This window comes from Centropristis striata, chromosome 10 (genome assembly GCF_030273125.1).
Source record: "Centropristis striata isolate RG_2023a ecotype Rhode Island chromosome 10, C.striata_1.0, whole genome shotgun sequence".
In the NCBI taxonomy this organism is placed as follows: domain Eukaryota; kingdom Metazoa; phylum Chordata; class Actinopteri; order Perciformes; family Serranidae; genus Centropristis; species Centropristis striata.
Window position 1 is genome coordinate 33,656,908 of NC_081526.1, and position 24,945 is coordinate 33,681,852.

A 24,945-nucleotide genomic window follows, 5' to 3' on the forward strand; every position below is an offset into this window, starting at 1 on the left:
AAACTTTAGTTGTGCCAGCCATTAAAATGAACAATAAAGTGAAGAAAAAGGGTGGCTTAATAATTTTTCCATGACTGTATTTATTTAGCACAAATAACATTTGTATTTCACAATTATTGTTTTCCTTCAGTGTGTTTTTATGATGAATTTTCTGTTAAACCATCTTGGACCAAAGTTGTTTTCAGTGACACAGACACCGATGTTTAATATATTCTCTCACTGATTTGCTGGTAATAGAACAGATCATTGCAGATGATGTTTTTCTAGAATTTGTGTCTGTTTCACTTCACTTTTAGACTGCTGCGTTTCTTACTCTACTCTCATTTTTGCACCACCAGGTCTGGTCCTATCGACCGTGATACCTTTAATTTGAAAGCAGGAAGTTGCAAATGCACATTATCCCAGGGGGTAAATATGGAGTGTTAAGTTGGACTAGTTTAGATTTTTTTTTAGGTGGAAACACAAGGTTCTGGGAAAAATGTATTTCAAGCAGGAAAATAAATCACTATTATTTCTGTCCAGAAGACTCTTCGGTGCTTATTCTAGGTAAGCTGCTCATTAACAGTCACTGTTGTCTAAGTGAGTGAATGAAAAAATGAAGGTGAAGCTCCACGCAGAGGAATAAAAACAGCTGGCAGACTGCTCACACCTATAAAATGTGTTTGGCTACATCGCTGTTTTTTTTTTTTTATAGAACATGGATTAGATCAGAATTTTCTTCATGTGAAAAACTGCAGAACCTGCAGATGCACCAAAGCCTTTTTTCCAGTGCAAACCTTCATTTAGTCATTGTCGTGTATCAAAAGGTGAATATGGGAGAATGTAAACATGATTACTTTGGATTTTTCCTTATGGAACGTATGTGTGACACTGCCACTGTATCTGACAGTCAGTAAGTAAAGATAACACACAGCTGGAAGTCTTTGCTAAGCAGTAGGCAGTGAAGGAGTTTACAGCGCAGTGACCACAGTGAACAATGCCACTGTCGACACTAGAAAACAACTAAATAATAATAACACCCTGTTAAGAATCTCTAGTATCAGTAGCTTCACTGGTTGTGGAGTTGTTGCTCCTTGAAGGCAGAGCTATAGATATACAGAGTAAGGCAAACTTGGTTTCAGGTCAATCCTTCAGAGCCATATTCACACCAAATGTTCCAAGGCCATTACATCCTCTCATCTTAAAACATAGTGTAATCGCCATGGAGCCTTTAGTGCCAACATTGAGCAGACAGTTCCCCAAGCTATGTATGTCTATGGCTCTGCTCCACGGCAGCCGAACGGAGGACGTCTTCCAGATCGGAGCGACCGAGCAGCTTCACCGAGTCAGGCTGAAATCTGGAGAAAGGCTTGTTATGGTAGAAACCAGACAGATACCGTCAGAGCAGGCAACACGAGGCCAGAGGGACGAGCACCGCCAGCAGGAAGTAGGTGACTCTGTAGAGGTGGAGTGGAGAGAAGGTCACCATGGCGATGGACAAGGGGAGAGGGAGGCAGGATGTCAGAGGCAGGAGTTTACTGGAAGAGATGAAGAAGAAGAAGAGTTGGGTTATTGCAGCAGCGTTTCCCCTTTAACCCTTTGATGCACAACATGGGTCTAAAGTGACCCAGTGACAGAGGTTTTATGTTCTATATCTTTGCAATTAATTATTTTCGTCATTCAGTATTCCAGGTTTTCCTCAATTAGTTTGTTTTTGATCATCATACATCCTAATTTTACGTTTTCCTTTATTCATATTTTATTAAAATCCCTTTTTGTGTCACTACTGTTCTAATGCACAACATGGGTCAAAAATGGCACATATCCATTTTCTAGCTAAGTACGTCGCTAAGCTAACTACTTAATTAACTTCTTTGCTAAGTAGTTAGCTAAGTAGCTTGTTAAGCTAACTACTAAGCTAACTTCTTGGCTAAGTAGTTAGCCATGTAATAATACAGAACCTTTTTTTTCTTCATAAAGTATTAGAGGAAAAATGTAAATAATGATCTGTTGTTATCAAAAACAAGATATGTAAAGAATATTTAAAATATTCAATAATAAAATAAGTTGATATCAAAAGATAGAGCACAGAAACACACAGTAAACATTAAATAACATGGGGAATGAATGAGGGTCATTTTGGACCCATGTTGTGAATCAAAGGGTTAACTCTGACAGAATAATTAATGCATGTGAGCAGGTGCTCTTACCTGTTGCTGAGTTTTAAAGTGTTGCAGTTAATAAGCAGCATGTACACAATAATTAGAGGCACAATGAGCGGCCAACAAGGGTCCGGATCCAGCTGGGCGGAATACCTGCAGAGGATCACAACATCATTCACCACTGCATCAAACATGAAGTATTACTTTATGTTTCAAGCCCTTCAAAGGAACGTCAAAGCAGTTCAAACCGCAACCAAAATCTGAAGACTTTTCTGAATTGCTAATTTTTAGAAGATCAACTGATGGGCTGACAGGGCTGACACATACAGACAGACAATCACGCTCTCATTCACTCCTATGGGCAATTAAGAGTCACCAATTAAACCTAAGTGCGTGTTTTTGGACTGTGGGAGGAAGCCGGAGTAGCATTGAGGTTAAGAACACTATTGTATTTTGTATAGACAATCGTTTACCTCGGTGTAGGGTTCTGCTGTTACTATTACTTATTAAGGAAGATATTGTTCAACCCTAGGTCTTTGTAACAAGTTTTCAAGTGAAGTTACCAATTTCTCCTGAGTGTTGTATGTACATTTTCAATAGCCTAGTGCCACACTCAGTTTCCATGTGTAATATGTTTTATTTTAGTGTATTATAGAGCTTAAGTGTCAGGGATCATTCGATCCTTTGGATGTTTCTCTCTGAGGAAACAAAAAAAACAAAAAAAGAGTACTATTTTATTTGATTGATGTATTTAGCATAAATTTACCATATCTTGATAAAACAATACTGAAGTAATGGCACTAATATGATGATATTAATTTTTGCCGTATTATTATTTCTGGCAAATTGTTTGTTGTAATGCATCACAATGCTGCTGTAAATTATACTTACATTGAAAATGAATTCATATTTGGTTATTACAATCAGGATTTAATTGAGTGGTATTAAAAAAAAAAATAGTATTAATATATACTTTACAGTTTTGTGACATCAGAGGAGAACATTTTTTAAAGAGATGTCCAGTGGATAAAGAGCTAATAAAGTCCTGTTTTCAGCTCTGATCCACAAAAAAATCAGAGGTCAGGATTAGACCTACAGCAGCACATCTAGAGCTGGTAAAGATTCAACAGCTTTATTCATGAAAAGTTTAGAGCTAAGGAGCTACTTGCATAATAAATGTGCCAATTTGTGTGTGTAAATATGGGGCAGTGACAGAAGACTATTAGTTTTTGTTTGACTAAAACTGTGGACAAATGGAGAATGTTATAAAAACACATAATATCTGCGCCATTTATTCAAAGGTACAGCCAATTTGACTAAATTAAATAAAACATTAAAATAATAATGAAAAAATCAAATATATATACATACATATACATATGTATATATGTGTATATGTATATATATATACACATATATATACACACATATATACATATACATATATATATACATACATATATACACATATATATATATACATACATATATACACACATATATACATATACACACACATATATACATATACACACACATATATACATGTATATACACACACATATATACATATATATATACACATACACATATACATATATATATATACACATATATATATATACACATACATATACACATATATATATATACACACACATACATATATACATATATATATATATATATACATATATATATATACATACATACATACATACAAATTATAATGACAACAACAATAAAATACTTTTTTTTTTTTTTTAAAACAACCTCAAATCAAAGAGTTGGACCACATCAATACATAACACTAATTAGCATTCCTAAATCTGGGATGGTAACTAGTATACTTTCTAATGAACTCAAAGACCTCAGCAGCTTTGTCTCTCACATACTCCATCTGTTCTGATAGTGTACCTCAGGTTGCGGATCCAGTGGATCAGTGAGGGAGCGATGAGCATGACGGGGAGTGTGAAGAGCGCCGACAGGCAGAGGTGGAGCTCCAAGTCATCCCTCACCTCCTGCAGCACACACTCAGACAGCAGGGGGGCGCCGTTACATTCTTTAGACCTGCTGAGGGGTTCAGGATCCACTGTGCCGTTCTCGGCTTCTTTGTGCTGCTGTGGGGCCTGAAACAAGGTGTTAAACTTTCATTATTTCAAAGTGGAAATTGACAAGAATCAGAAGGTTATACTGGAAAAAATTCTGACTGCTGGTTCTGCATTGTCATTGCTAGCAAAAACAACAGCATCAAACTGACTATCTGATTGGAGCATTACAGTTCAATCTCAAAATCTTACCAGATTCAACATATGACTCAAAGATCTTTCTGTCATCTGCAGCCTCAGTACCTGAACACGTCCAACAAAGACAAATGTTTGCAAGGTTAGGAAAACACAATTCCTATTGGATTTAAAGCAGCTACAAGGAGTTTTACACTGGATATTTAAAATCTGTATTTAATAGTGATCCCTCTTTATGACCTACATTACAGCAACATCATTAGCGAGAAGATTGTCTGTTTCTATATCTGACACATTAATGCCTGATTTCCTGCTAAATCAGGGGAAACAATTGAAGTAGTCAAGTCACTAATTCTCGGGTCCGAGTCAGTCTTCAAGTCCAAGTCAAAGCCAAAGTCTTTGAGTCACCAAAGAAGAGCCAGAGTCGAATCCGACACCTGAGTTCGAGTCAGAGTCCCCGTTGTTCAAGTCCAAGTCATCAGAGTGCGACTCCGAGTCGAGTCCCAAGAAAAAAATATGACAACAGGATTGTTTCATTTCAAATAATACAAAGATTTTTGCTTTACGTGAGTGACTGTGTAGATAAAACACAGATTACAACAGATTATGTTTCCATCAAGGAACAAGGCCTATGTTCTTATTCTAGCATATTCTAAACATTGAAAACAAAACAGTTAGAATTAAGCATTTTCTAAACTTGCAAGCCTTTATATGAACCCTGTATTCACATTACCTCATGGCTAGACATCCTGCAAACAGCTGTTTAAAAAAAGGAAAATACTATAAAAATAAGTTGCTACTCTCTTGCTCATGAAAACCGTGCTGCCTTTTCTGTTATAATCAACACAAAATGAGAGTTCCTTTGAGTTGCTTCAATATGCCAATACTCACCCTGTAAAGGTGGAGCAAAAAGGCAGCAAAGATTGACACTGCCCCACAGGACAAGCCACCCAGAAGAGTCAGACTCAGAGTGATGAGGAGCTGCGTTTGCAGTGTCAGGGTGCCACAGTCTCTAGAGACAGACGGTCTGCACAGAAAAGAAGGTTTACCCTTAAATAACATAGTGTCCACACAGGCACATACCTTGGTGTTTGACTGTCCAACCATACCTGTGTAGGGGAGCTAATATTAGTGAGATCAGTCGCATAATGAGACGGAGCAGTGTGCTGCCCCAGTACGCCACTGCTGCCCCCAAGATGTAAAGCAGAGGAGACAGGAGGTGGGGCCATTCTTCAGCTGGTACCACAACCTCATGAAACGTTGCATCAGGGGTGGTTGGGGGGAGGGAATCCATAGGAGGGAGGTAAAGAGCTGACCAGAGCTCTTGAAACCAGCTACAGCTGAGGGGAGGGAAGAAAGGGAAGTCGAGTTGAAGAATTTTCTGGTACAAGTACTGTTTCCAAGGTCAAAATCATGCTTGAAGTAAATTTAACCCATTGAAGCCTGGAAAGCGGATACGTCGTTTTGTAGTATTTGTATAAACTCTCAAATACGTTTTGAATTTCATTTCTATCTGCTACAGAGGCTGAAAAATCTATTATTTAGTAGGAAGCGTAGACAATTCTGTTGAATTTCCAGAAAAACTTCAGGTTTTAGGGGCTTATTTTAAAATCACCCAGAGGTTTTACAGGCGTTTTAGGCGTCAATGGGTTAAAACTTTGCCAGCCTACCTGAGTAAAGTGTGCAGAATATAAAGGGGCAGATTGACTTTGTGAGGCTGCAGGCCTTTGGCCACCACCTGGCTCATGTCTGCAGCTCGCCTCAACTTCAGGATGGAGGACAGCTGCCCCCCACAGGCCAGGAGGAGGGTTACAGCCGTGTACACAGGCACCATGGGGCCACAGAACCTCAGTATCTGACAAACGACAGAGAGCACATCAGACCCGATAGCCTTCTCCTCTTTAAGTCACTAAAAATTCCATAATACACAAAGAAAAAAAGAGTAAGTTGTACCTGTCCTAGCACCCTGGGTAATGAAGTCCTTACTGACACCTGAGGTTCAAATCACAAGGTTAACACAATTTATTTCACGTTTTCTCCTTCTTTTTTGATGGCAAAAACATGTTGGTAACACTTTACAATAACCAACTAAATAATGTTTATAGATGGTTTATAAACCAATTATTAACCATTTACAATGTGCTTTACATATTTAATCGTTAAATGTTTTCAACCAATTTCTTAAAGGTGTATGAATCATTTCAAAATCATTAACATACTTAATATGGAGTTAAAAATATTAAAAATGGGTGCAACTAAAACTATTTATAAACAATTAATTATAATTTAATTGTTTGTTAATGGTAAAGTAACTATAAACTTACATTAATAGATATGTTTATAAATGAATATACATCTATTTGCCATTTATACATGATTAAGTTAGTTAAACATTAATAAATTATGTATTTACCATTTTTAATGGTCTATAAACAGTTTATAAATGATGACTAAACATTAATAAACTATCTGTTTACCGTTTATAAATGATGGTTATTGTAAAGTGTTGCCAACATGTTTTTTAATGATGAATTGTCATCAAGATGTGCAGGAAGTTGAAGGCTGAGCAGTAGTACCTTATACTGGCAGTTAGGGGCAGTGTGGAGCTGTAGGAGGACACCTGAGCTGTTGTCTGGGCGACTTGTGTGGAGCATCCCTGAGATCTCTGTCACTGACGGCACACTTTGCAGACAGATCACATCGAGTCAGGACAGAAACAGTGAATATGACAAGACAGAAGTACCAGGAGACAGACACTCACCTGACTGTGGTTAAAGAATCCTCTCCAAACCACGGCACATGTATCCTGTATACGTTGGGGAGTCTGTCTGCCAATAGATATACATAATTATCATTACATTGTGCACATGCGCCTGCCTACTGTATGTATCACAAGACAAACTTACCTTTATGTACTTTACACTGACTTGCGACATTGATTCTGAAAGCCTGATAGACCTGAAGACACAGAGGTGTTCAACATTTAGTGACACAGTAGGAGCAGAGACCAAGGTTATTATAGTTAACGAAAACTAACGAAATAACGAAAACTAGAATTGAAAAAACATTTTCGTTAACTGAAATAAAAATAAAAACTAGAGTTTTTACAAAAATGATAACTAACTGAAACTGTATTTTGTGGTTACAAAACTAACTAAAACTAACTAAAATCATAGTGAAAATGTCCTTAGTTTTCGTTTTTGTCAACTTTTTTCATTCGTAATTCAGTGTTTCTATTTGAACATGCAACACATGGTGAATATGTTTACTGAGACCTGGATGACTACACTAGAACCAAAATTCAAAACACCTGGAACTGTAAGAGTTAATAACCTTATTGGGGCTGAGATGGATAAACCAAAGGAAATAAAGGCAAAATGTATTATGACCACTTTGAATCTGGCACCCAACACATAGCCCATTACAAAAAAACTAAAACTAACACTAAAACTAATAAAAACTAAACTAAAACTAAGCATTTTCAAAAATTAAAAACTAAAGTAAAACTAGAAAACTCACTCTAAAAACTAACTAAAACTAACTGAATTTGAAAACAAAAATTCACAATGAAATTAAAACTAAAACTAATGAAAAATCCAAAACTATTATAACCTTGGCAGAGACACTGAGTCCAGCAGTCTGGTGGAATAATGAGAGGTACCTGGTGAAAGTGTTGCAGCTGGACGGTGTGAAGGAGTCCAGAGGAGTTTACAGAAACATCACTGACAGTCAAACCTGCAAAACCAACAGTCACTGAGAAAGGAATGTGTCTTTTCTCTTAAAGTGAAAGACAATCAGCAACAGGACGCCACTCACCGAAGGACAGGACATGTGGTGCTGGGACAGACACTGTCTGAGACTCCTGTCTCTGCCACTCGCACTCCACCGTGAACTGTGGAGCAGAAAAACTCAAATTAAATTACACAAATGACATTGCAAAGTAAGGGTACTCTTTTCAAAGGCCTCTTAGTCGGTTTCTTTCTTCTGGTCTCTTTTGGTGGCTTTTATATCCTCCAGTTCACTATTTTTTTCAGTTGTTTAAACCACAGTTACTGAATCGGATTCCAATAGTTTTGTTTTGTACAGGCATCCATGGTTTCCACATGATGTATGCTGGTTTTGTGATGCCCTGTTTTTTATCTAATCATCATCATTAGGTTAAAAGCAGGTCATTACATTAGTTTAGGACCAAATACCAAGCAGCAAAACTGTAGCCAATAATCAGGACCCTTGAACCTTCATTCTTTCTACTGTTCAGCAGGGGGCGACTCCACTGGTTGCAAAAAGAAGTCCATTTGTTGTTTTTTTTACCGACATTAAGTTTTTATCGACTCGCTTCTATCAAGATGATAAAGTAGGATATACTTCAGGGTGCATATTCATGCATTGTGCACTTTTAAATAAATAGCTGTGAACTTCTCTTTTTTTGGCGGTTGTCTGTGTTTCCGTCTCATACGTTAAAAGAAGTCAACTCTTCTTCTTTTTCCCTATTAACCCATTGAAGCCTGGAAAGCGGATACGTCGTTTTGTAGTATTTGTATAAGCTCTCAAATACTTTTTGAATTTAATTTCTATCTGCTACAGAGGCTGAAAAATCTATTATTTAGTAGAAGCGTTGACACTTCTGTTGAATTTCCAGAAAAACTTCAGGTTTTAGAGGATTATTTTAAAATCGCCCAGAGGTTTTACAGGCAGTTTTAGGCCTCAATGGGTTAAGTACATTTTGATTCAAGACAGTTTTTTTTCTAGCCAAATAATATCACCAATAATGTGAATTACAAATGCACCTTGCTAACCAAGCTGGCCAGCAGCTTAGTGTTTGCAATGCCAATGGTACATGACCCCACCGGACTGGTAACTTGTGTAACCTTCCCAGCTCCACCCACTGGCCCAAATATGGTCACTTCCAAAAAAAAAAAAAAAGATGGCCAGGCTTTAAAATGGAATGTGTGAAATCTTAGTTGTAATGTCCAGTTCTTTTATACCGTGTATACCGAATGAATGGAAAACTAATGGCATTTCCATCATCCTCAGCTCTACTTTGCTAATTAAAAGACGTTATCATTAGCCTGGGTATACCCAGACTGCCTTGCGCGCTCGAATTTGATTTCGAACCTCCAGGCGGTCTGGCAACTAGGCGATTATCTTAGCCCTGTTTTAGGGATCCAATCACAGAGCGGGGAGGGACGGTGAGACGTTGACGCGTACTACTCGGCACTTGGAAGCTTTCCGGATCCAACATGGCTGCTGCAGACGCGAAACTCTCTTTAGCTGTAGATGGTGTTTTAAATAGTTTAGAGCGAAAGTTGAAAGGCGAAAGGTCTCTCGGCAGCTCCGCTGTCCCCCGGCTGGTAGCCAGATCACCGGTAGCGGGGCTATTAGCGCCGCACGGGCGGTTTCTGCGGCTCGTTGCGCCGAGCCGGTGAGACCGCCGGTCACCGATGGTGATCTCGCTCCGAATCGGGGGACAGCGGAGCCCCCAGAGACCCGCAGCAGCTTGTTTATTGCCCATAAAATCAGTGGATGTGTGTGGCAGAATGACATGAGGGGGAATAAAGCGTGAAAATAAATAATCTTGCAGAAAGCGAGAACTGGAGAAGCAAAGCAGCAGCAACACTCTCTCACAGACACACACACAACAAACATCCATCTCTGTTGCTCTACTACGTCATCTGGTATAACTGATCTGATTGGCTAAGAGCTACCTACAGACGCTTTGATAGACATTCTAAGCGTCCAATAAACGGCTCCGGAGGATCGTAAACCACACCTCCTCTACGGAGAAATGCATTGAAGGTGTCCAGACCTAATCTCCAATGAGATTTGGTCTGGTGTTAGCCAGGCTACGTTATCATGCCAAAAATATTAAAAAAGGTAGTGAGGAAGACAGTAAATATTACAAACAACCTGCTAAAAACATCAGCAAGTTAACCATTATGAGCATTCTGACATTAAAGCCTCACAGAGCAACATGCATGGCTGTTAACCATTATGTCTTGTTAATGTGTGATCCCTGACTGATGGGGATGGAACAGAGAAAGAAGCATCTTATCATCAGAGAGTAGTTAGTTCTCATCTTTACTGCACCTGTCTGCCGTTGAGGTTGGAGGCCGAAACAACCAGATGAGTAACTGCAGACAGGTCACTGAGGCTCAGAATCAGGACCTGAGGAGGATAACAGACAATCAACAATCAACGATGAGCAGCAACTGGACTACAAGGGGAATCTTCAGAGGACAATTACCTTGTATGGAGGAAGAAGCTCAGTTCCCATCGACAGATCCTCTGCATGCACACTGGAACATTAAAACAGCACAAATTAAGACATACATGGTTCCATAAGAGACACCACATTTTCTGTGTGATCCATTTTAGAAAAATCAGGACAGTGAAGAAATTCAGATGTTGACTGGGGACACTATTATTATATTTTTACCATGAAGAGCTGTTCTTCATACAGCCGTACACCCAGCTGGTCATCTCCTGTTGAACAACAAGAAATCAGAACTGACAAAAATACAGATTACTCTGGTTTCTGTCTGATAATCACACTGAACTGCTGTTTCAAGCTACGCTTACACGAGGACGGTCTGAACAGAAGACGCAAAAGTGGCGTCGCGTCTTCACTTTTTATTCCTCGTTTAGAAGAGCATTTTCGGGAGGAAATCTGCGTGCATACGGTGACGCAAAAGTGTGTGAAATTGGATTGTATTGTTCACTAATACTATCTGTACATATCCTGTACATTTGGAGGAAAGACTCCTGTAAGTTTATTAGAGCTGCCAGAGCAGCTTGAAGGTCCGACGCATGGAAATAATCCCACGTTTGTTTATTTTCCTGTACTGGAGCATGTATGTGACGTAAACACATACGTGACGTGACGTGGTCGTGTAGACGGACACGCTACGGCGGAGCGTATTTAACTTTTCCACTTTGGAGGGTGGTTTCAGATTTTTACGTCTTTAAGCCCCCAAAACGCCGTTACCGTCTAAACGAAAGGCACTTCCGATAAAATATTTTGTCGTTTTTACCCGCAAGCGTCCTCGTGTAAACGGGGCCTCAGTTTGACTTTATGCATCTATATGAATCACTGAACCAATGAAAGAGGTGGGCTGTGATTCAGAAGTCTAACATTGGGCATACAGCGTGAATGAAGCATGTTAACATCAGCACAGCTAAACTCACCATGTTGTTGCTCCGGCAGTAGAAATGGCTGTAGGCTTTCCTGCGACTCGACAGGGCGAACAGAAAGTATTTCACCTGTCCTTCCTGTAAACAGAGAGCAACACTGAAGACAACTGGTGTTTGTATTCTGTCTGCATGAGGGCTTTGTTTGTTTCCCAAATATATATTAAAACAAAGTCTGGTACCTTGGGTGTGCTGTAAGCCAGACGCAGTGTGTTCACTTCACTCCATGCTTCAGGAAAATCTGAAAAAGGGAAAATTTGATTTAATAGGAAAAAATACAATACAAAAATGCAAAACCCATGTAGAGCTATGGCTCTAAAAGCACATATTATAAAGAGACTAATGAAGTCTGCTTGCCTCTCCATGTTAGCTGTTACTGTCTAACCTGAGATGGAGATGGAAGTGTCTTGAGTGTCTTCCAGCATCCTGACGGGGTGTCTGATGAAGTGATGGTTTAGTACAGCCATTTTCTTCTCTGGGTTTACTGTGAACTAATTATAACACACTGGTTAGCTTGGAAACAGATGGTACGTGCTTGCAATGCACACTCATCAGAGATGTAAGACTCTAGTGGTGGGGCCGCACCATTTGGAAAATAAATATAATGAAAAATGACGATTGGAAAATATGTTAAAATGATCATGGTGTGATTTTGCAATTATCTGTACCAAACAAAGACTTTGCAGGCTGGGACACATGCTGTTATTTGGATTTTGCACTTATTCATATAACAAATTCAATCAAATGTATTGTTTAACATAAAATATTGATGCATTTTTTGTTGTTCTGACCTGTCTGGTTTCAGGCTCGATGAGGTCAAAGAACGCCCTGACAGTAGCAAGAACGAGCTCTTTGCACCTGCAACACAAAGACATACACAGCATATACTAATCTGCATTCTGTTCAAATGAAAAAGAAATGTGTAGTCTCCCAAAGCATAATGCCTAGTCTTTTACCAAACAATGGACAGATGGTCAGTGGACACCCATGTCCTGGGAACTGCAGTTGCCTTGACATAAACAGAAGACATTGTGAAGAGCAAAACAGGACTAAACAGTCTACAGAGTTCGTCTGCACCAAGTAGTTCTAAATGGCAAGGTCAAGTGCCACTTTGTTCATTCTCAAATGATACTTAAGTTAAGTTAAAAAACATAACCCACTGACTGGGTTTTTGGATTATCATCAAATTTCTATTTAATCAGGAAAGGTCCCATTGAGATTAAAAATATAAGAAAGAAAGAAAGAAAGAAAGAAAGAAAGAAAGAAAGAAAGAAAGAAAGAAAGAAAGAAAGAAAGAAAGAAAGAAAGAAAGAAAGAAAGAAAGAAAGAAAGACTATAACTATTTTACTATTTTACTATTTACTATGTTATATTCACACCAAGTAGTTCTAAATGGCGAGGTCAAGTGCCACTTCGTTCATTCTCAAATGATACTTACCACCAGTGACAACTTATTAGGGTCTCCTGGGGGACACGGTAGGGATGTCAGGCCAGAGCGGACCTGGTAATCACGGTATCCACCTCCGACAGACAGAACTGTGACATTCCTGAGCTTTTTCGCCTGGCTCACCCACTTCTGTCTCACTGCAGAGTAGAAATCTACACAGAGCAGAAGCAAAGGACTCGAATATTTGATATTATAGCTATGACCTGAAAACTTTTCTCTATATTTGCAAATAGAAATAAGTCAAATTTGTATTCAGTACTAAGAAAGCCTGTATTTGAGTGTCTTAGTGTCTAATGCCTGGTGCACATTACACAACTTTCATCAGATTACTGTAGTTTACACTACACAACCTGCTGCCTTGACTGTCTTGTTTTCACACTACATGACTGGCACACGACTGGGAGATCACACCCTACAAGATCATTCACCAGGACGACTTCACTGCAGATGACTATGTCTCGCCTCCACACTACATTTTTTCACCAAAACACACCAAGAAGTGTCACATGAAATGATATATCATGTGCGAGACAGAATCCACAGAACTAATCTTGTAGTCTTGCTGGTTGATGTTGTTGGTTTCAGCTTGTTTCCTCTAGGTGCAACAACAATTTTGGTCAGTATCCGGAAATTTTGCGTGGCAATATAATATTGATTCATGGCCACGAAGTATTGATATTTAGCGTTCCCTCGGCCTGTCAGGATATCGTGTCCGGAAGTTGTCAAAATAACGCTGCAAAGTTCGGCTTTTTTATGTTTCGTTCAAAAAAAAAAAAAAAAAAAAAAAAAAAAAAAAAAAACAGAAGAACAGAACAGAACAGTGAAGCTTGTTGTTTTTGAAAGTTTGATAAAATTCTGCAGTTATTGTCGTCCATACATGTATGATATCAGTTCAGTTTGACTGAATACTTTGTTGGTCAGTCTGTGGGTTTGACTCTCATTGTGGAGAAATAAAAAAAATAATTAACAAAATAATTTTTGATTGAATTTTGTAAACACAAAATGCAGTTAAACCGCAACATATTGTATATCAATACTCACCATATCACAAAATGCTTAAAATCACAATAATATCGTATCGTGACTCAAGTATCGGGATAAAACCGTATCGTGGGGCCTCTGGGGATTCACACCTCTACTGTATATGTCTCTGCTTAACAATGTTGGACTACATCACATCTCAAATGGACAGCGATGATTTTCTTAACGTAAGATGTTAATGTGAGTCTTAGTTGGGGTTATCACTAGCCTGCTAGGTCTAACTAGCTACCTAGCAAAGACTACCTGGTATTGATTACATTGCAGTTAAACAAATTCAATTAAAGATACACGTTTTAATTGGTCTTGTTGATCACGATCCCGCCCCTAGTTCCTGACGTAAGCGATTAGTCGTTCGAGACCAGGAAAGAATGTCACTCACACAATGTCATTTGGCTGTCGAAACGCAAAGAACTGCCTTGATCGAAAAGGGTTAACATAAAGATCTGAAGCTTTTTCAGGGAGTTGTGTAGTGTGAACTAGGCATAAAGTGTTACCGTCTGAAAATCTGTGCCAGCGTTACAGTTTTTTATGGGAGGTAAAAGGTTCAGTGTCAGTTCAAGTGTCACTGTGTGCAGGTTATCATACAGGCTGAACAATTCAGTAGCTGATTGTCCTGATAAGTTCTTCCTCTCTGGTTGAATGTATTCAGGTAACCGGTAGAACCAGTTATTGTCTTAGCTTAGAATGAGGACTTGTAGATACAAATAAGTGTCAATGTACTAATCAACAGCAGCATGAGAGTTGTCCTTACCCAGCAGGTACGGGTCCAGGGCCAGCACTGGAGCGAGGTGGGGGGAGGCCTGGGTGATGATGAGGCTGACCAGATTAGTGTTGAAGCGGGGTAAAGTGAAGAGTGCCCGGGCCACCACTCCTCCCATGGAGTGACCCACCAGCACCACACTCTGAGGGGGAGTCTTTAGGTGCTGGTAGGCAGAGAAAATTGGAGTTAAAAGTTAAAAAACATAACCCACTGACTGGATTATCATTAAACCTTTATTTAACCAGGAAAGGTCCCATTGAGATTAAAAATATATTTTTCAAGGGAGTCCTGGCCAAGACAGGACAGCAGCACAAACAAAGATTAAGTCAAAACAAAACAGAGAAAGAAAGAAAGAGAGAGAGAGAAAGAAAAAGAGAAAGAAAGAAAGAAAGAAAAAGAGAGAGAAAAAGAGAAAGAAAAAGAGAGAGAAAAAGAGAAAGAAAAAATAGAAAGAAAAAGAAAAAGAAAGAAAGAAAAAGAGAGAAAAAGAGAGAGAAAGAAAGTAAAAGAGAAAGAAAGAAAGAAAAAGAGAGAAAGAAAGAAAAAGAGAAAGAAAGAAAGAAAAAGAGAAAGAAAAAGAAAGAAAGAAAAAGAAAGAAAGAAAGAAAGAAAAAGAAAGAAAGAAAGAAAGAAAGAAAGAAAGAATCTTTACCACCTGATCATGTTGTAGTTTCCACACCTTTTGTCTTTTCCATTATTCATTCAAACTACAACTATTTATATTATATTCACACCTTTTGCTTCTGTTTTTGCTGCTGTGACAAGTGAATTTCCCCGTTGTGGGATCAATAAAATAAGACCTAATCTAATCTAAATATACTGTTACACCAACCTTTTAAAAAAAAGAGGTTATGAAAATATAAATAGTTCAACATGTATAGCATGTGGAGCCCCTGCGTTTCTTTTCTTTCCTTTTCTTATGATTCATGGCATTAAAATTGTGGTATAGTGTACAAAAGACATGTTTAAGTTCTCCCTACTTCTAGCTATGATTGTGCTGTTTCCAAAGAGGTGCAGGGCTTATATATTATATATTTATTCCTGTTACAAACAAGGCCACAGTGAGTAAAACGTGACAGGGTCCCACAACTCCATGAAACTGAATGTTACTGTGTATTGCAGCTGCACTCCTTCATATTGGTTTATTGCACTTTTCTACTGTTGCCATGTCAATTTCATTACTACTGTGAGATGCCCAAGTTAGAGGGATTAATTATATGCCTTAGAGTTTAAATGAAGAGGGTGGTGAAATGTTATATGTTTGATATGTATCCCCCAACACTGAAACTTGACTCCACCAGCAATATCCACCATGTAGAGTTAGTAAGGCTGTGTGATGAGCCTGTGATATTTGAGGCCTGACCTTGTACAGCCTCAGGATAGCCTTGATGCTCTCGTGCAGGAAGTGTGTCTGCCGGAGCAAACTGCCACCATAAAGAGCCACCAGCTCCTCGTTGAAGTCCACTGTGAAGACGTTGAAGTGGAGCCCTCCCTCCATGTTCTCAGCCTTCCTCAGAGCCACGGAGCCCACGGAGCGAGCTGCATGAGGAGAAGCAGACACGGTGCTGTCAAACAGTGTAACAGGCTGGCTGTTTTCACAGACAGCATCAAGTGTGGAACTGAGTGAAATCATACAGATGCTGGCCCTGGCACATTCGATCTGCAGGATCTTTTGAAGTTTTTAAATCCTCCTTAAAAACACACTTTTTCTCCCTGGCTTTTAATCAAGAATAAAAGGAGAAATTAGAAAATATATTCCTTTTTTTTTTTTTTTATTTATTTATTTATTTATTTATTTATTTATTTTTTTTTTTAAATTGTACAGTTCAGTAAGTGCCTTTTTTATAGTTCAAGAAGCGATATTTTATTCAAGAGTAGAGTGGACATCTTGCAAAAACAAAATTTTATTTAAATTTTTAATTTATTTTATTATATTCTTAATTTATTTTATTCTATTGTTGCACTGTGTTTATGTATTTTTGTATTTTAGTTTTTACCGTATTTCCTGCAACTGTGATATCTGTACAGCACTTTGGTCAACCCCGGTTGTTTTAAATGTGCTCTATAAATAAAGTTTGACGTGACTTGGTTTCACAAACCACCACCATTATGCTCAGCTTTAATGCTACTCTGCCACGCTGAAATTATTATGTATGCACAGCTCTTAGGCGCAAAATAATTTGTCTTATTTTTAATAATTAATTAGAGTCATTGCGTGTTGAGTTTCTTCTGATCCTCAGGGCAGTTATTGTGACCTAAAAAAACTCTCTTTACTGCTAAGGAAGCTCATTAAATTTACATAATCTGTACCATGTTCCTGTATGGAAGACAGAGCAGCAACATCCTGATCTCATGTGACACTGAAGGCTTCATCAAGCTGCTGGAACTTGTTGTGAGGCTTATCAAGCAACAGCTTTTGTTAAAAAATACATCCTACATGCACAAGGGTCTGAAAACATAAGACAAGAAATGCTGAAGAACAGAGAGTGTGGACCATCATCACAAACAGCACAGTAACAACAGAATGTGTTTGTATTCACATGAATAAAGGCGTGGGTGTTCTCCTCCCACACACAACCGATGGCAAGAACAGGGGGCCAGCATCATCTCACTGAGGATCTGTATCATTGACAGCATCACTGAATTATTACTTACCACAAGGTTGCAAGCTGGATTCCCAAATCCCAAACCAATGTTTGTTCCTACTGACGACATACAGTCATGGAAAAAAATGATTAGACCACCCTTTTTCTTCAATTTCTTGTTCATTTAAGATCCATTTTCCATGGTTGTCTTGATAATAACCAAAATCATTATCAAGAAAACCATGGAAAATGTCTAGATATCAGCTCTTAAATTAAACTCTTATCAGCTATTTTTGTTGTTATCATTATTTTTGTCCAAACAAATGTACCTTCAGTTGTACTAGGCATTAAAATGAACAAGAAATTGAAGAAAACAAGGGTGGTCTAATATTTTTTTCCATGACTGTATATCTTATTTTCTGAAACAGCTGGGTGCTGTAGTTTTTAGCAAATGTTACATAAACAGAAGTCAATAGTGCATTTCTTTGAGGACTATTTTTAACTGTGGATTAACACAAATGTGGTGCTTAGTGTGTATTTATGGCAGCAGGACAGGTGTATTGAGGATTGACTAAAATAAGCTTGTGTGTGTGTGTGTGTGTGTGTGTGTGTGTGTGTGGGACAGGTCGACCAGTGCAACCCTGTTTCATTGATGCGTTTTCAATAGTTTAATAGTAATATCACCAGCCCCATCCACAATGGTTCTCAAAGTTTTGATAGCTGAGGGCCGATTTAGGAACCCAACATTGGAATGAGCTGCCAAAGAAAAAAAGAAAAAGTAAAAAACTGAAAAAAAAAAGCCATTTGTAATTATTTGATTGACCAGGTTGCATCTCTACAGTTTACATTTATTGGTCTGCATCCAGTAATCTTCAATAAACACGTTAAATTAATAAATTAGGCTAAAATTTAATAAAAAACAAACAAACACACAACTTAAACCTTGTAATGCACACAAAATCCCTGGAGTTTTCTGTCCTCTCCAAAATGTTTGTAAAAATACACTGCTTATATTTTGTTGAACATGTCAACATGGTTTTTGGAAAAATATCTACTCCATCTTCCTTACCAAGAAATGTTTCGTTATTGAAGTTAGCATCTTTCATGTTGTTAGTGTAACTGGCGGTGGCTGACGGCGTTTGTGGTTGTGAAACAGACAATAATATCTGCGATGATGTTAAAGTGTGTTTTAGCTCCTTACTAACAAGTCGGCCTTGCCCCAGAGGTTTCAGGTTTCCTTTCTGTCTTCTGATTGACTTAAGAAGTGATGACACTCCTCTTCTTTTTTTGCCAGGCGTACATTTAAAAACATTTCGGTACATTTTAGCGAAGTTAACATACATCTTTTTGAGTGGAGGTGGACTTATCTTATTTAAAATCCAAAACAACCACACTGGAAATGGTTGCAAAAAGTCAGTATTCCAAGATGAATAAAATAAGATAGAACTTTATTATTCCTGAAGGAAACTCCGGTTCCAGATTGCTCCAAAGCCTCCAAAACAATCACAATATAGGATAATATAAGAAAAACAATTCAAAAATAGGTAACAATAACAATATAATATAAATATTAATATAACAATATAAAAATAAAGTGTCTAAGGAGTAAAGTAAGTAAAGTGCAGATAACATGGCAGGATGTAATATACAGTCATGGTTTTCTTGATAATGATTTTGGTTATTATCAAGAAAACCATGGAAAATGGCTAGATATCAGCTCTTGAATTAAACTCCTATCAGCTAGGAGTTATGTTATCATTCATTAACATAATCATCATTGTTATCATTATATTTGTCCAAACAAATAGCAAATGCACCTTTGGTTGTACCAGACATAAAAATGATCAATACATTGAAGAAAAAGGGTGATCTAATAACTTTTTCCATGATTTCTGGGACATCGTGGCAAAGCTAGAACATCCAAGGTCTTAAAAACTGAAAACAGAGCTTGTTTTCAAAACTGTGAAGGGCAATCCTGTCTGCTTTCCAGTCAGGTAGAGACCAATCAACAAAAAGCATGCTGTCCTCAGACAACCTCAGCACATCTACTTACTGGGGAGAACATCCCCTCCACCCTCTGGTGCATCTGAATGCCTTTGCTAAAGCTCAAACACTCACTTGGCTCAACTTTCCGTTCATGTTGTGCTCTTACCTTGTTTGTAGCTGCCTGCATTTCCAGGCAGGAAGAGCACAGGGGCACCGGTGAGTTTGAGGGCCCGGGTCTCCTGGGCGTATGCACCCTCTCCGTACAGGTAGAGCCCGTAGGCTGGGTACAGTCTGGCCACACGGCGAGGCAGAGCCACGCGCTGTCAACACAACATGCAACCCCATAGACAAGGATCAGGAGGTGAAGACCCACAGACACATCAATCTCAGACAGTTCATTAATTAACACATCAGAGAACAGTGTCATTATAAAGCAGCTACAGAATTATGTACATCTACTCTCCACTAGGGCTGGGCGATATGGCCCTAAAAGAATATCACGATGTTGCAGGCTATTTTTGCGATAACGATATTCTTGATGATATTAGGAAATACTTAAAAAGATATAGAAAATATGATTTTTTTTTAGACTGTATAAATAAATAAAAATCTAAAATGTAGTGTGAAGTGCAAATCTCAACAGTTGCCAAATACAAAAAAGTTACTCTTGACTCTTGTGTATGAGCAAATAATAAAAAAAAAAAACATTTAGGGGTTCCGGGGGCATATTTTAATGACATTTTGTAAAGGGGAATAAAGGTTATTTTATGTTTTATTTAAGGCATTTTATTTTGACAGTCTTCTTGTAAATTATGTGGTGGATTCTGCTAACACATCCATGTGCTCTTATTTTGAAAGCTGCATGTGTTTAGCTACAGGGAGCAAGTAGCTTTTTGTGATTAAAACAACTTTAACCACTACATCAAGAAGTAGGAACATTGCCAATATCATGATATGCATTTTTTATAACCATAAAAAAAATATACCGATATTATCGTGAACGATACGATATGGCACACCCCTACTCTCCACCTCACCTGCATTATTCTAAAGACCTGCATTTCATTTTAGTTTTACAACCCTGATTCCAAAAATGTTGTCTAAAAGGTGAAACAAACAGAATGTGATAATGTGTTTATCCTTTGTGAGATGTATTCAATTAAAAAATGCAAATATACTTAAACTTGTGTTTAAACTGATAAAAACATTTCTTTTTGCAAATGTCCATTCTGAATTGGATGCACAGCATCCAAACTTTTGTGGAATTGAGATTGCATGAGAGAATAAATGAGATGTTAAATAGTTAACCCTTAATGTCTACATGAGCTGTCCAGACCTTCATTATAATACATAGTAGGACTCAGCGATATGATGATATATAATGTCAAGATGATATGAAAAATATTGTATAGATTTTTCTATATCTATTTCACAGCAACGTAACAAAAACAAACAGCTTAGGCCAATATTTGAAAGAGTTTGTAAGATGAAATTCAAACACTTTTCAAGCTCTTTGAAGATACATAAACTTCCTAAGCCCCGTATCATCACATTTTATCTGTTACAATAAATGCAAAATAAAAAATAAAGTTTACAGAATAATTTATACCCAAATCTTGCTATATTAACCTTGTATGTTCTATTCATGATTATTTAAGTAAGGCTTCACTGCAGGACTTCTCTAGCTATGAATGACAAGTGAACACAAAATAAGGATTATTTCATTTCAAATATTATACGATTTCTTGTTCACGTGAGTGATTGTAAAGATTGAACATTATCTTGAGCATGAAAATATGATGAACATATTAACGCAGACTAGATACTGAGCTGAATCACAATATCACAATGTCTATTAACCACACAGATAGAACAGCAAAAAACGTGATGCTGTTTATTCTTCCTCCCTTGCAAAAAACAACAATCAACAACACTACACTCCTGTGTGAACTAAAGCTGCACGGCCCCAGCTGTGCTCCACTTCCAGACAGATGAACACATAAGTAAGCATCAGTGGTAGAAGAAGTATCCAGTTCTTTACTTAAGTAAAAGTACTAATAACACACTGTGAAATTACTCAACTACAAGTAAAAGTCCTGCATTCAAAACTTACTGGAGTAAAAGTACAAAAGTATCAGCATCAAAATGTACTTAAAGTATCAAAAGTACTCATTATGCAGAATGAACCCACTCAGATTGTTTTATATATTCCAAACACAATAATATCATTATTGATGTATTATACAAGCAACATTTAAATATTGTCAAGTTAACATTGCTGGTTTCACTACTTAATAGACTGTTATGTGGTTAAATGATAAAAATGTGTAATTATTTTGAATGCATCTTTTATTTTTTATGTTAAATCTCGACCTGAAAAGTAACTAAAGCTGTCAGGTAATGTAGTGGAGAAAAAGTACAATATTTGCCTCAAAATGTAGTGGAAATACAGCATCTCAATACATTAGAATATGATGGAAAAGTCCATTTCCAGTAGTTCAAGTCAAACAGCCCCAACCAAGTATTGAGTCATATAGATGGACATACTTTTCAGAGACCAACATTTCCATATTAAACATACTTTTTGAAATTGGTCTGTTTGTAATATTCATTTTCTTGAGAATCTGAATTTTAGGTCTTCATTAAATGTAAGCCATTATCATTATAATTAGAAGAAATTAAATTAATTAATTTGGACTTTTTTGAATTTAATTGAATTACTGACATAAATAAACTCTTCTATGATGTTCTAGTTAATTGAGATGCACCTCTACCTAAATGGAAATACTCAAGTAAAGAACCTCAAAATTGTACTTAAGTACAGTACTTGAGTAAATGTACATAGTAACATTCCACCATTGGTGAGCATCAAGCAGAGGAAGACGACCTACATTACAAACATTAACTAACAGCAACTTCACGTGTTCACCTGACTTTTAGCGTACGGTTGGTTATTTATGTCTTGCAAAGCGGATCAGAAAGACTCAGCGGCTGCTTTTAGGTTTTATGACATGGCTAATTTGGGCTAATCTAATCCGAAGACATCAACAAACACACACGCCTCCAAATCGGCACCCTCGGCGATTTTTTGAACATGAACATTTTTGTGACTTAAGCAAGATATCTAACACTTTATTTTGAAGGAGTCTACATAAGAGTCACACAAGCCTGTCAGAAACATGACATGACAAGTATCATGAGCATTAATGTTACTTCAAAGTGTCATTCATGTTCATGACACATTCCATGTTATGTTTATGACACGCTCATGTCACTCTTATGTAGACACCTTAGAGTAAAGTGTTACCAAAATTAGTGTCAACAATAAAACACTGATAAACTAAACTGATAACTAAACAATCTCCCTCTAGCTCTTATTTGCTGGGTTCTTATCTGATGCCTATGAATGTGGCAAATTGTCAAAGAAGTGATGATCTTAAAGGTAAAATCACATGATCTGATCAACTGAGGATGGAGGAAATTTTACCATAGGTGGCCGGCGTCATGAGATGAATTAGGTAAAAAAAAAAACAATTTTGATTTGACTTAGGCGATTATTTTAAGTGTGACAATATGTAAAAGAATATAAGAAAACAGGTGTGGAAAAAAAAAAAAAGAATACATACAATTTATTCTTAAAAGTGGACATATAAACAAAACTATCAAAATGTTAAATAGTAATTCTCAGCATTTTCATATATGTTCACATTTATTTGTTAATTTATTTTACATTATTTTATTTATATATTTTTCCCTGTATTTATTTTATTTATTTAAATTAATATATAAATAATGGAACACATAGATGTTAAAATAAATTCTAACAGTGTGACGAAATAGACAGGTGTGTATAGATAGATAGATAGATAGATAGATAGATAGATAGATAGATAGATAGATAGATAGATTACTTTATTCATCCCCGAAGGGAAATTCGGTTGTCACAGCAGTCCGGTATTCAAGCACAATAAAATACAATAGAATAAAATACTGAGGTAGCATAAATAAAAACAACAATAGAAAAAAACACAGAACAGAATAAGAACAAGGACACTTAAGAAGTTAAGAAAAGAACATCATCAGTTGGTAGGATGGTTGGCAAGATGATGGTAATAATTAAACTGGTGATATGATGGCAACAATGCTATAGTGACTAGACGGTATATAATAATAATAATACTAGTACAGTATATAATATATATATATATAATATAATATAATATAATATGTAATAGTAGATAATAAACAATATAAAAGTAAAATGAAAAAATATAAATAGAGTAATTACAAGTAAAGTAATATAATATATAATAATAATAGTAATAATAATAATAATAATAAATAAGGCCTGTAAGGCCGGTATAATAATAATAGTAGTATATTACAGTATATAGTAATAATAGTGTATGTGTGGCAACCATTGAGAAAAAGCACGAGACAACACAACACACACTTGCACCTGACGTCACCTGCTCTACCAGGTATCGTTAGCAGGATTGAGGAAATAGCTAAAAAAACCCGGTTAGTAGTGTCTGTTTCAGGTAAAAACACAATGTTTTGAACGAAGCAGTTAGCAGTTATCATTAGCCTCTGCCACAAACAACGCAACGCATAGCGTAGTGTGCTAGCTAACGTATTGTATGAGGTGTAAAGTGAAATAATGAATAAATAATCAGCCTGGCTACTCACCCGGTACTCCGGGTATTCAAACATGTAGGTCATGCTGCATCTGTTCTCCTCGAAGCCACTCAGCAACTCTCGCAGGCCAACCGCCAGAAGCCCCACAGCAAACCCGTAGAAGGCCACAGTGGCGACTTTCATGTTTTTTTAGTTGTGACTCCGTCTTTTAGGGTATTACAGGTGTTTCATCTCCATCTTGTCGGACTCATTGTGTTAAACTCCTCGCGCTGTAAGACACCACACTGGCTGTCACACTCACCGGCTGAACCTCACAACAGGAACCACATACTATACAAACGGCTGTGATTGGCAGGTTGTTTCGACCAATGGGAGGAGAGCGCTTGAGAAAATGGGCCAATAGGAGAGCAGCAAGCCAGTGACACAAATAAGCATCAGGAATCACTAAGTTTAGCTGCTTGATTTGTTTTTGTCGTGCCTATTTTTAATTTCATTGCATTTCAGGGCCGGTTCTAGGCAGCATATATGAGGAGGCAGTCAGAAATGTGAAGGGGGCATCATGTGCACAAATAAATTAATAAAATTAAATAAAACATCCTTCATCCAGATTTCAACCAACAACCCTGTATCCCTTTTTCTGTGTATTTTTCCGCTGATGCAGATAATTTTGTCAAATTGTAATGCATATTACTTTTGTGAATATATTAAAATGTGCTTTCTCAACTTCTAAAATTTTGATTTGAGGGGGCAAGACATTTATTTAAGGGGGCTCGGCCCCCTCTTGCTCCAGCTGGAGCCGGCCTTGTTGCATTTATACTTTTCTTTAGGATTGTATATTGCATTTATAAATTATCAAAACATCATCTTTATTCGTGTTTTCTATATTTTTAGTACTTTTTTTTTGTTTACTTTTTTC

General features: G+C 37.3%; 1 protein-coding gene across 1 annotated transcript; it reads right to left on the reverse strand.

Annotated features, from left to right (window-relative positions):
- Positions 1-309: 309 nt before the first annotated feature.
- Positions 310-24,240, reverse strand: pgap1 (post-GPI attachment to proteins inositol deacylase 1). The gene is made up of 26 exons (XM_059343506.1): positions 24,081-24,240; positions 19,558-19,711; positions 16,184-16,359; positions 14,812-14,983; positions 13,011-13,171; positions 12,529-12,581; positions 12,364-12,430; positions 11,958-12,063; positions 11,755-11,813; positions 11,570-11,653; positions 10,821-10,867; positions 10,629-10,680; positions 10,472-10,549; positions 8,201-8,276; positions 8,046-8,119; positions 7,291-7,342; positions 7,146-7,212; positions 6,961-7,066; positions 6,338-6,376; positions 6,055-6,239; positions 5,494-5,724; positions 5,276-5,411; positions 4,442-4,492; positions 4,059-4,270; positions 2,190-2,294; positions 310-1,517 (listed from the first exon to the last, which is right to left on the reverse strand). The coding sequence occupies exons 1-26, from the start codon at positions 24,210-24,212 to the stop codon at positions 1,379-1,381; spliced, it is 2,814 nt and encodes a 937-aa protein (XP_059199489.1). The 5' UTR covers positions 24,213-24,240; the 3' UTR covers positions 310-1,378.
- Between the last annotated feature and the right edge of the window lie 705 nt (positions 24,241-24,945).